The sequence below is a fragment of the Fukomys damarensis genome, unplaced genomic scaffold (assembly GCF_012274545.1).
Source record: "Fukomys damarensis isolate Sample0158 unplaced genomic scaffold, DMR_v1.0_HiC HiC_scaffold_12, whole genome shotgun sequence".
NCBI classification, from domain to species: domain Eukaryota; kingdom Metazoa; phylum Chordata; class Mammalia; order Rodentia; family Bathyergidae; genus Fukomys; species Fukomys damarensis.
Window position 1 is genome coordinate 4,612,770 of NW_022900924.1, and position 12,481 is coordinate 4,625,250.

The 12,481-nt window shown below is 48.9% G+C and overlaps 1 protein-coding gene across 1 annotated transcript in view; it reads left to right on the plus strand.

The window, feature by feature from the left end:
• The window catches only part of Osbp2 (oxysterol binding protein 2), a 64,167-nt gene that overhangs the window by 46,586 nt on the left and 5,100 nt on the right, over window positions 1-12,481 (plus strand). Inside the window, exons 3-11 of the mRNA XM_033762276.1 lie at window positions 960-1,152; window positions 2,219-2,336; window positions 4,538-4,604; window positions 4,841-4,987; window positions 5,919-6,164; window positions 7,952-8,072; window positions 8,342-8,445; window positions 8,519-8,614; window positions 8,691-8,875. Of these exons, the coding sequence (XP_033618167.1) occupies window positions 960-1,152; window positions 2,219-2,336; window positions 4,538-4,604; window positions 4,841-4,987; window positions 5,919-6,164; window positions 7,952-8,072; window positions 8,342-8,445; window positions 8,519-8,614; window positions 8,691-8,875 (1,277 nt within the window). The remainder of the gene's footprint in view (window positions 1-959; window positions 1,153-2,218; window positions 2,337-4,537; window positions 4,605-4,840; window positions 4,988-5,918; window positions 6,165-7,951; window positions 8,073-8,341; window positions 8,446-8,518; window positions 8,615-8,690; window positions 8,876-12,481) is intronic.

A 12,481-nucleotide genomic window follows, 5' to 3' on the forward strand; every position in this document is an offset into this window, starting at 1 on the left:
TGTGAGGAGTGGTGAGAGCTGAGAGCTGGACTCCACAGGCGTGAGCACCACATACAGCTGGCAGCCCACGAGGGCGTGTCCGTTCGGCACTGCCTGTGTCGCCTCTCCAGTTCTTGCTGACAGTCCTTTAGGATAATGCTGCACTGTCCTTGTGTCAAGTGGGGGTCCGCGTGCCCATCTCCCTCCGGGAAAGTACACTGAGGACAACGTGGGGCTTGCGTGGAGCCCGGCAGTGCTCGGGGTGACCAGGTACAGCAAGGGCTGGGAAGATAGAGCAGCCGCTAACGGTGCTCATGCAGACTTGGATCCAGGAAATATAGCCCTTCCTACTGGGCTAAAGAAAATGTCTAGAGGTCCTTGTCTCGGACTTCACCGCGCTCCAGGGATGGTTGAGGCCTGCGCCTTCCTCTCTGCTGTGGTGACAGCAGCAGGATGACCAGCCCTTGCTTCACAGGAGTGGGAGGAACTCTCTATGAACTTGAAAAGAATCTGGATGTTGTGGGAGGCCTCAAACAGGAAAAAGAACCTTAATTAGAGCATGAAGTGTTAGGTGGACAGTTCCAGTTTTCCTGCCAGATAAGACTTGTTACCTCTCTAAACCAAGCAGTCTACCGTAATGTGGCTTTCCTTCCTTCTGTGCCGAAGTCAGGGACTGGCCTGATCTCCCCAGTGGGAACAGGCCCCTTCCAGCTCTAGGGGGCTGCTGTCGGCAGCAACATGTCCACTGGCCACGCCTCGGGATGAGTGTGCTCCAGATGCTATCCTGGCTGGGGCAAGTGACCAGGGTAGGTGCCAGTTCCTGAGCTGGGCCTGAGAAAGCCGGCATTTCCATATCCCTTGGGAAGTAGAGGGACAGTGAAGACGTTTCTGACCACTCCAGCAAAACGAAGAAAGTCTAGGGGGAATCCCCTGGGTTTCCCTCACTGCCCAGAGCTCCCATAGCCACTTGTCTCTCCTAGGCCTGCAGGGACTTCTTGGAATTAGCTGAGATACACAGCCGGAAATGGCAGCGAGCACTGCAGTACGAGCAGGAGCAACGCGTCCATTTGGAAGAAACCATTGAACAGCTGGCCAAGCAGCATAACAGCCTCGAGCGGGCCTTCCGCAGTGGCCCGGGCTGGTCTGCCAACCCCAGCAACAGCTGCAGCGAGGGTGAGTGGGCGGGTCATGTGCCGGCTGGCAGGGCGTGGCCTGTCACGTGACTCAGGGCACCCATTCCCTAAGTGACTCCACTTAGTTTCTGCTGTGCACCGCAGTCCCTTCCACACACACACACACACACACACACACGCACAAACACCCCTTAACATGCCTGCATTTGGGCTTGACTTGGCCAACTCCAGCTGTTTTCTCCATGGTGCTGCTGTTGTCTGGTACCTATCACCATCTGGCAAAAGCATCCCCAAGCCTAGGTTTAAATTCTCAGAAGTTTAGGCTGGGCATAGCTTAGAGGACTTGCCTCATGCAAAAAGCACTGTGCTCAGTCCCCTGTCCTGCATACACGCACTCACGCAGTCTCAAAAGTTCAGTAAGTTCAGCTGTTCCCTCTGCGGCAGGGTTGCCCAGGTGCCAGGTGGCCACCTACCTAGTCTTGGCTGGGAGGTCACAGATATCCTAGGTGGGGGACCGAGAGGGGTCTGTCAGAAAGGGAAGCTGGGCTACAGGCAGTCTGACCAACATGAAGTCGTTAATTGGAGCTGACTCTGTGTTTCTGATGTGGGAATTCACCGCTGTTAATTTCCCTCACAGGACTGCTTTCACTGCGTCCTGTAAGTTGCGGTGTGTTGTACTGGCACTATTGTGTAGTTGTAGACCCTGATTTCTTCTTTAAGAACTGAACCAAACCTTTGAACAAATGGACTTAGTGGATGTCTACAGAGTGTTCTACCTCACAGCATCAGAAGTCACATTATTCTCAGCTGCACATGGGATGTTCTCCAAAATAAGCCCCATACTAGTGTGTAAACATGCTTAAGGCTGACCAGCACATTGAGAGATCGGGGGAGGCTTCCAGAAGGTGGCAGCTCAGCAATGAACACATTGAAAGGAAGTGTATTGCCGCAGTAAAGGCAGCAAACAGCCCAGGGTAACAGGGCCAGGCAACTAGAACGGGGAGGGAAGTGGTGTGGGGGCGGGCAAAGCCCCTGGCTCTGGACTTGGCACCTGGAGGACCTCTTTTTGAGATTGCAAATTAAGCAGAGGGTCTGTGTGTCTCTAGGAAGCCTCTTGACTCCCAAAGGAGAGGACAGTGAGGAAGATGAAGATACCGAGTACTTTGATGCCATGGAAGACTCTACATCCTTCATCACCGTGATCACTGAGACTAATGAAGATAGGTAGGCACTCTGCTACCCTACCCTCACTGCACAATGCACACCAACAGCCTAGAATGAGCGTCTGCCAGGGTTAGCCTCTCCCACCCTGTTTTTAGGCCCCCTCTGGGTTGTTTTGTTGTTTTGAGATGGGGCCTCCCTACGCAGCTCAGGCTAGCCTCAAATTTGTGACATCCTCCTGCCTCAGCTTCCCAAGTGCTGGGATTACTGGTGTGTACCACCATGTCTGGCACAGGCAACCCCTGGATTTGGTTTGTTGGTTTTTTGTTTTTTATTTTTTGGACTAGGGATTGAACCCTGTGCACTGAGGTACATCTCTACCCGTATTTTTGTCATAAGTTTATTGGTATATTTCAGGTATACAGTACAGTTACATTCATCATTGGGATCTTGTACCTTTACATGATGTATCTTGGTTCTTATTTTTTCCCATTCCCCTGCCCTCCCTTCAATCCCTCCACCCCTCCCTATTTACAAAGACTTTGTTTCCATTTTTTCCTTTCTCCTACCCCTCTAGACCTTTTCTTCCTATTTCACATTGCCCATTATATATATTTTTTAAGAGTAGGAAAAATTATTGAGAGAAAGAAAGCTTCTGTCTGAGAGAAAGAAGGGGGACTGGAAAGTGGGCTGCCCCATCAATTATACATTTTGATCCTTATTTACTTTCAGTTTCTCACACCAGAGAAACTATTCAGTATTTACACGTGTGTCCTATTTATTTCACTTAAGAGTATGGCCTCAATGTGCTTATTTTTTGAGACAAGATCATGCTAAGTTATTAACCTGCCCAGGTTGGACTCAAACTCGCGATTCTCCTGCCTCAGTACTCGAGGATTTTTTCCAAGTCTTGTACAAGATAGCATTTTTGCCTGGATTCTATTCTCGTTTACACCAAAAATGCCTGAATAAAATGTGCATCTATATTTTCATTTAAAATGGAGACAGAACAGGGCATTGGCTAGACACCATTCCAGCCTGGGGTCGGGGGAAGACCCAGAAGGCCACAGCTGTTTCTCTCACCTCAAAGCAACACAAGATCACAGCTGCTTCCTCTAGGGCATCATCGTTTGAAAAGAGATGAAATATGCAGAAGATGTTTTCTATTTCTAAGCCTTTGCTGCATTTTTCATGAAGGCCTGTTCTTTTTGGGATGTTTCTAAATACATCTATGAACATACCGTAGTCTCCAGCACATTTACTAGCAATAAAGACAATGTTGTCAGACTCTCAGATGGATCCATAGAAAATTCCCGTGAGTGTGGCCCATGCAGATGCAAGGAGTGTGCAGGGGTAAAGCATGAGATAGACAAGCAGGTTGGGCACAACGTGTGGCCCAGTTGTGGCCAGGGGATCGGATAAGCAGGCTGGTGAAAAGCCCCACCTACTCCTTTTTTGCTTAGAGCTGTGGGCCTCACAGACTGATTTGCTTTATCATTTCCCTGGCCCAGTGTCCTCCGGAGAAAGGCCTATCTAGCAACATATTTCTAATTCAGAATTATTTTCTCTTTCCCAGTAAAATTTTAAACTTGCTTGCATTACTCTCAATGTTAGCATGGCTTTGTTGTCCTGAACTTTTTTCTGCTCAATCGCCAGAAGCATCACTCTCTTGGCTGTGCTGTCGGGAAGGTCCTTCTCAGCTGTCCCTAGCCCCTGCCTACTCGTTCTGTGCCTGAACCCCAGGGATCTGGGCTCTCCCCAGTGCTCAGGGGCTTTCTGCTCATCTCTTGAGGTCCTGACTGCCAAGTGCCAGTTTCCAGCCCCAGCTGGTCCCTCAGCCCTGGTGCTCTCTGGTATGGCAAAATATTGGATGTGGGATAGGTCAGAAGCACATCTGCCCTTCCAAAGCCCCAGTCTAGTGTGGGAGTCAGAGCAGCAGACATCGAGGATGCAGCGGCATCTATCTGGGATAGGAAGAGGTGCACAGGGCTCTGTGAGGCACTCCCAGAGGAGGTACCCAACCCACGGTCTCTTCTTGGGCTTGGTGCAAGGACTCCAGACAGGAGCTTTGCTGAGCATCTGCTGTGGGGAAACTGGTGAATGGACCCTCTTCCAGATCGCTGCCTGTGTCCCTTTTCCTACACCTTGAGTAGGCAAAGGCTATGGAGAAACTGCCTTGGGATTGCCCTTCATAGGATGTGGAATGGGTAATAAGGAGGCCTCAAGATTTGTCCACAGCTTATCTTACCCTTTATTGCCTGCAGAAAAGCCGAAGGTGGAAGCAGCACGTGTGGAACTGTAGACTGGACCACGGCAGACAATGTGAGTGAGGTAAGAGGTTCCAGGTGGCTGAAGGGAGAGGCTGCTACTGCAAGCTCAGGACCACCACTGGATCCCAGATCTGCCTCCCCTGTAGCAGTTCAAGCAGAGCTGGCCTGCCTTTCCCGTCAGCTCTGTGCCAGCAGCCAGCTTCGTGCTAGCTTTTGGAAGGTCAGAGTCACAGAATGGACCTGGAGAGCAGAGGGGGCGCCAGCATCCTCTAACAGGTGTGCCTTATTTCTCCACAGGTGCTAGATGGAGCCTCACTTGTGCCCAGGGGCTCATACAGAGTCAAGAGGCGTGTCCGCATCCCTGACAAGCCCAACTACAGCCTTAACCTTTGGAGCATCATGAAGAACTGCATTGGTCGAGAGCTCTCCAGGATCCCCATGCCAGTAGGTAGCCCCTCGGTGTGGTGGCCACAGTGGCCCTCGGGCTATGACATCTATACTGTCCTGGGGTGTCCTTTTCTCAATGGCACCTGAAGAGAATGTAACTATGTAACTGTGTTCATTAGCCAGTCCTTCTAAGAGCAGGGGACTTTTGACTCTGAAAGGAGCCAGGCGAGAGCTGTGTGTGTACTAAACTGTGGGCAACAGAAGCAGCTGGCTGCTTAGCACCTTGCTGGCAGGAAGGGTGGGCTGGCTTTGCCTCAGCAGTTTCGTGCAAGGCATATCTGGGACACTACAGGGCCTCCCAATGTCTCAGCTGTCTCCACTTAGTCAGTGGAGGGTAGCAGATGTGGGCGTGTTCAGGGTAGCCCTCCCAGGAAATGGAGGCTTAGCCAGGTCACAGAGCAAGCAGTCCAACAGCAGAACTAGGGTCCTTATTCACCACGCCGCAGTGGCACCTCCACGAAGGAACAGCTTGAGGGCGCTAGGCCTGTTAGTTTTGTTCTGCGACCCATGAGTCCCTTCCCATCTCTGGCTGTGTACAATCTGCAAAATGGAATCACAGCACCCATGGCAGCGTCTGGGAGATGGAGTGAGCTAGGGCCGAAGACTGCATCACACTTGCCTTGCCTGAGGCTGGCAGGGGCCTCTGAGCCACACCTCTCCTCACAGGCCCCTCCACAAGAGCCCTCGACAGAAAGCTTAGATCGTACCAGAATACGAGGAAGACCCACTGCCTCAATTCACTCCAATTGTGATGAGCCAGCATCAACGATACAGCCGAGGGGAGTCAGATGCCCTGGCCTTTGTGGAGTTTAATCCTAGTGGAGTGGTGGTGAAAATCATGAAAGTGTTTGAATGTCTCAGAACAGCAGCGGTGCTGTGATGACCCGGGGCCTGGTGCCTGGCCTGATCTGTCCCCTGCTGCCCACAGGTGAACTTCAACGAGCCCCTGTCCATGCTCCAGCGGCTGACCGAGGACCTGGAGTACCACCACCTGCTGGACAAGGCGGTGCACTGCCCCAGCTCTGTGGAGCAGATGTGCCTGGTGGCTGCCTTCTCTGTGTCCTCCTACTCTACCACTGTGCACCGCATCGCCAAGCCCTTCAACCCCATGCTGGGGGAGACCTTCGAGCTGGACCGCCTGGAGGACATGGGCGTGCGCTCCCTCTGCGAGCAGGTGAGGCTCACCTCCTGGAGAGCGTGGTGGGACGGAGGTGGGTCTGATGCCACAGAACGGGAAAGCCCACCTCCCAGCCGGGGAACCGTGGGTCAGAGGCAGAGGGCTGTCTGCAGGGTGCTGTTGGGAGTCCGGCAGGCCAGAAAGTCAGGTCACTGCCGGCACAGAGGAGGAGCCTGGGCCAGCTGTGCACACTGGGACGAACGCTGCCCCGACCAGCGCCCTCACCTCCACCCCCAACCCTATGGGGATGAGTCAGGATCCAGGCTGGGAGTCGCATCATCATCGGATGCTGAGCCGGACAGCAAGCGATTCGGTTGATGCTGGTGATGCTCTTCCTCCTGAGGTTAGCCAGAAAGCTAACAGTCTGCTGATCTTACTGCTCGTTTGAAAGGAACACTATGGCTGCCAAGAGGACACATTAGGAAGTGATTGCGACGATCGCACGGTGCCAGGTTTTGAAGGTGGAGCCAGCAGGTCTAACGTTTTGGATGTGAAAGGGCAGATAGGGTAACCCGATGGTCCCTGGCCTGAATCCGAGTTAACGCGTTTCTCAGCAAACACTAATGCCCTGAACATGCGAGGTGCTGATGGGATACTGAGGTTAAGGTGGAGAGCAGATAGGTGTGGCTTCCGTTCCCACGGGGCTTGTGGGTATACAGGCAGCTACTGTACGTCAGCAGATGCTTCTGGCTTATTAAGAAGGTGGTGGCCAGGGAGGGGCCTGACTGACACGGGGAGTGGAGGGTGGCTGTCATGGGGACAGTGGGCCCCAGGGAGGCCTGGGAGGTCAGGAAGGTGCGGAGAGGGCGCAGATGCTGTGTACACTGTGAAGGAAGAAGAGACACGGTTTGTTAAGGATTCGATGAAGAATATGACAAGAGGGGCTGGGAAAACTCCAAAGCACTTGGTGCGGGCAGTTGGAGAGACAGGATGGGCCTGAGACAGGCAGCAGTGGTGCAGGGCTCTGGCTCTCCCCTTGGGGACGTGTCCCTGCATTCGCCCATGGGGATGGCTGCAATAGACATGAGATGGCTGGTATAGGAAAGACCGTAAGGTGCCCTACGGAGGGCGAGGCTCTACAAGTCAGAGCCCAGCAGCTGTGGAATAAAAATGGAGACTGAGTAGTGCTGCCAGTAGTCGGGAGAGGGCCAAGCAGCAGGGATTCTGAAGGTAACGCAGTAGCTGGGATGCCCAGCACTGTAAGAGGAAAACTGGGGTTCTGGGGATCCGATGTGGGGAACAGACAACAGTGTCCTAGACAGGACACTGACATGACTTCCACTCAGGAGTCGAGCTGGACTCTGCCCCTCCATTAAAATGGCTTCACTGGTCTGGGCACCTTCCCACAATGAAGCCCTGCATGACAGACATGCGCCTTCCCACGTGTGAGCTGAGGGGTAAATGAGAAAATGGGCATGGAAGCCCTGGTAGAACGAGGGCTTTGTTTCAGTAGCTCTTGGGTCAGATTGCCCTGAGCCTGTCCTGGAAGCCCACCACATGCATGTTTTCCAGTCCAAGAGCCAGCCCTGGGCACACTAGACCCATTTCATACTCCCGTGGGCTGGGGAAGGCCCAGGACAAGCCATAACGGCTGCTTTTCTGCTCAAGACACCACTGCTCCTGGGGACCTGCTTTGAGTCTAACACTGCCTAAAAGAGTAGCTAGACCCAATCCCACGGCCATGGCCCTTTGCTTCCTGGGAACAGGGCGGACTCTCCCTCCCTGGCTGGAAGGTGGTGTAGGTCCATGACCAGCAATACTCACGTCCAGCCTTCTGATCCCAGGTGAGCCATCACCCCCCATCAGCTGCCCACTATGCATTTTCTAAGAATGGCTGGAGCCTCTGGCAGGAGATCACCATCGCCAGCAAGTTCCGGGGAAAGTATATCTCCATCATGCCACTCGGTAAGCTGGGGTTCTCGGCGCTCCTGGGACAGGAAGACATTGTCCTTCAGGGGAGAATTTTGCCAACCCAAAAGCTGGCTTGGGGTTCTCAGGGGACTTCCTTGCAGTTCTGCCCCCCAAGACACACACTGCCTGCAGGCATGGCTTATACCCTACACCCTTAACATGCATGGATATTCTGCTGGTTCTTAAGACTCTGGGCCTGTAGGTGAACTGGCCAGAGCCCTACATGAGGGCACCATGACTTCCGACCTGTACCCGGCCTCCAGGTGCCATCCACTTAGAATTCCAGGCCACTGGAAATCACTATGTATGGAGGAAGAGCACCTCAACCGTGCACAACATCATCGTGGGCAAGCTCTGGATTGACCAGGTCAGGGCTGGATACCCTAGGTGGGGTATGTATGGCCCAGAGATTGGCCACTGACACTTCCTTCTCTCACCAGTCAGGAGACATTGAGATTGTGAACCATAAGACTAGTGACCGATGCCAGCTCAAGTTTGTGCCCTACAGCTACTTCTCCAAAGAGGCAGCCCGAAAGGTAAGCCGGGCTACCCTCCAGACTCTCAGCAGGCACAGAGCACTGCGTGCTTACTTGGGCCCTGCCTCGTCCACAGGTGACTGGAGTGGTGCGTGACAGCCAAGGGAAGGCCCATTATGTGCTGTCGGGCTCATGGGATGAGCAGATGGAATGCTCCAAGATCGTGCAGAGTAGCCCCAGCAGCCCCGGCTCGGATGGGAAGCAGAAGACAGTGTACCAGACGCTACCAGCCAAGCTGCTGTGGAGAAAGTACCCACTGCCGTGAGTAGGGGCTGGGGACCCTGCGTGGGAAATGGGGCCAACAGAGAGACAGAGAAAGGAGGCCAGGGAGCAGAAGGCACCACTCTACCTGGAAGGAAGCAGGCCTGGTCAGAAGGGCTCAGTTCACATAGGGGAGAAAATGATGTGACTGACGTCCCAGAGTGGAAGCCAGATGCCCAGCTGCAAATGAATTTGAATCTATCATGTGGCAGCAGATTCTATGCAGAGACTTGAAACAGGTGACAGACGTCTTCCCTGCATGGCTACAGGAAACTTTTTTAAACCTTGATAATAACTCGTGAGAAACAAAACTATAAAAAGTAGCACGGCAGATTCCAAAGGGAACATGATAGAAATTCTGCAAAGGAAAAATAATTAATTGAGAACTCTTTGAAAAGATTTAGAGAGAGAATGTGTTACCTGCATGCAGGTCAGAATAAATGATCCACACTATAGCACAAAAGAGACAAAACCTGGAAAATGCAAGAGTGAGAAGCCAAGTGAATGTTCCTGCAACTTGCCGCATGCCCTGGAATCTTGTTAGTGTGCAGAACTGTCCAAACCTCCTACGTGGAAATCTGCAATTCTGTAAAGACCACAGGGCACCTGAACGGCATCCAGGGCACTTCTCGTTAGAGCCTCAGGAGGAAATACAGACTGCTTCTGAAGATGAAACAGAGGACACTGCTACATCCAAATCTAGGTAGTGAGACTGTTGAAAATGAATCAGAGAATACTAAGCAGGCAGATTGTTAAAAGACATTACTTGGTGAGAAACAGCACCCTGAAAGCTGCCCTCAGCAATAATGGGAGCTTGAAGACAGGTCAGTGATATCTTTCTTCCCTGTGCTAAAATATTTACTGCCAGCCTCAAATTTTATACCTGGAGTGACCATCTTTAAAAAATGAAGTTGTGGGCTGGGGATTTAGCTCAGTGGTTCTGCCGCCTGCCTCGAAAGTGCAAGGTCCCAAGTTTGATCCCTGGTACAAAAAAAAAACAAAAACAAAAACAAAAATGAGGTTGAAATACAGACCTTTTCAGGCAAATAAAAACTTAGTTGGTCACCAACAGACCTGTAGCTAAAGGCTATAACTCAGGGAGGAAGGAACTGATCCTGGATGAAAGATCATAAAAAGTATGTGAATCTAAATGAACCCTGAATAAGCAAGAATAATAATGTTGCCTAGGGTTTAAAATTTGAGACTACAACCACCCCATTATGTAAGTCAGAAGAGGAATAAATGGAGGGAAACTGTGCTGTCTAGGAAGGGTCAAGACTTGCATTAAAGGGGCTGGGGATGTAACTCAGTGGTAGAGCATGTGTTTAGCACGCATGAGGCCCTGGGTTCAAGCCTTGTGTCCTTGCCTGTGTGCTGCATTAACTTTTGATTGTAGGAAGTATGGATGTTGTAATTCCTAGAGTAACCACTAAAATGATACATTTAACTGGAATCCCAGAAGGAAAAAAAAAAGAAGTAGGTAAAAATGGTGCAGAGGGAAAATAGTTAAATAATGCAAACATTTCCCTCCCCCAAAAAAGATAAAAGGGCGTTAGCTTAAAAGGGTCTGTATAGTATAAAAATATGTACAAAGAAAAATATTCACCTAGACCATGCTATAGTCAAAATTAAGATTACCAAAGAATAAATTCTAACTGCTTCCAGATAGTGAAAGATTTCAGTCAAAGGTGAAGAATCAGACTGACATCAGATATTTCAACAACTAGGACTCAAGTAATATTTTCAAAGTGTGAAGTAAATGAAACTGGAAGGTAGAATTTTCTCTCCAGCCAAGTTATTCAGATATGAGGCCATAGATTAAAGAGATTGGAAATGATCAAGACATTAAATAATTATAAACATATGAATTCTCCAAAATGAATGTAACTATTAAGTATCTCAAACATATACTCATAAAAAAATAAATATGAGACCATGATAAGAAAATTCCTTGGGCATACAGTCTCGGGTGTGCAACAGAAAAAAAATCACAGTGAAACAGCATCAGATGTAGCAATCTTAAAAGGGCAGGGAAAAAGTCCAGAAGATGACTCAATAAATGCATGAAGTAAAATGTAGTCTTTAAACAATGACTAGAGAGAAGGAAAAGAAAATATGCCCATAATCATGCAGAATTAAAAGTCTAGATAATGTTAACATGATGGATTTGGGGGAAAGAAGGGTACAGGAATGTGAAGAAATGCTGTGCTTTTATTAGAAGGAAGAGACCTATGTATGTTTCTTAAAACAGTAAAAAAATATTAAATGAAAAAGTAGAACAAACAGGTTCAAGCATACCAATGAGAAATAGGCAAAAGCAAAACACTGACTGGACTTGTCAAAATTCAGATACATGCTCCTTCTAAGACATACACAAACCAAAGATGTGCAAAGATTGAAAGTAGAAGAGACATTTCATGAAAATTGAACCCAAAAAATTATAGTAGTGATATTAATACCAGGTAAAATAGACTTGGGAAGGAAAGAAACGCTGCTCCATAATGAAAGGTGAAGTTCATCGAGAAACTCTTAATTTCCACACCAGACATGTAATAAAATAAATGGAAAGCACATATTGGCACCTAAGGAGGAAATACAGTAAGTCTGTCATCATCATGGGAAACTGGGAGGTTTCAGTATAACCCTTACTTGTTGATACGGCAGATAAAGAAAACCAGGCAGGATATGAAGCAGATTGGAACAACACAAGCTGTACATACATATACAGATGCAGCAGCCAGAGAATACACTTTTCTCGATTACACATGGAATGTATGAAAAAAATCAATCCTGTATTAAACCATAAACAGCCTCAACAAATTTATAGGGTAGCTTACAGAGTACAATCTATAAGGCCTTTAAATTAGAGCAGAGTTACAGAAATGCTTCACAAAAATTAAGTTCCTAAATAACTCAAAAGTAAAATGAGAAATCAGAATGGGAATTTTTAATACCTCGAACTGAATGACATCAGACATAGCAAACCTGAACGGATGAGATGGGCAGTGCCTCAAGTGAATGTACCGTATGGCTTTAAATACTTTATCATTTAAGCACTTTATGTTTTTGAGGCTTTTTCTTTTCTGAGTTTCCATTCTTAGAGAAAGTTCAACATATACACTCAAAAGAAAAAATATACCTTAAAAAAGACAGAAATTAATAGAATAGAGAAAGAAAATATAACGAAGCTTGATAAAGCCAATAATTGACCCTTTGAGGAACAAAACAACTGACAGTAGAGAAAAGTAAGACTGATCAAGATGGAAATAAGTATTATTCTTGTAATCCCAGCACTCCTGGAAGCTGAGGCTGGGGGTCTTCAAGGCCAGCCTGGAGAACTTAGTGACTTAGTGAGACCCTGTCTCAAAATTTAAAAATGTTTAAAAGGGCTGGGAATGTAGTTTGGTGGTAGCATGCCTCTGGACTCCATCCCTAGTATTGCAATCAATCCACCAGTAAAGTTTCATAGGGTATGGAAAGTATAAAGAGATATACTTGAAAGAGATAATTAGGACTGGGGATTTTAGCTCAGCGGTTCAGTGGCCTGCCTTGCAAGCTCAAGGACCCAAGTTCAATTCCCGGTACCAAAAAAAAAAAAAAAAAAAA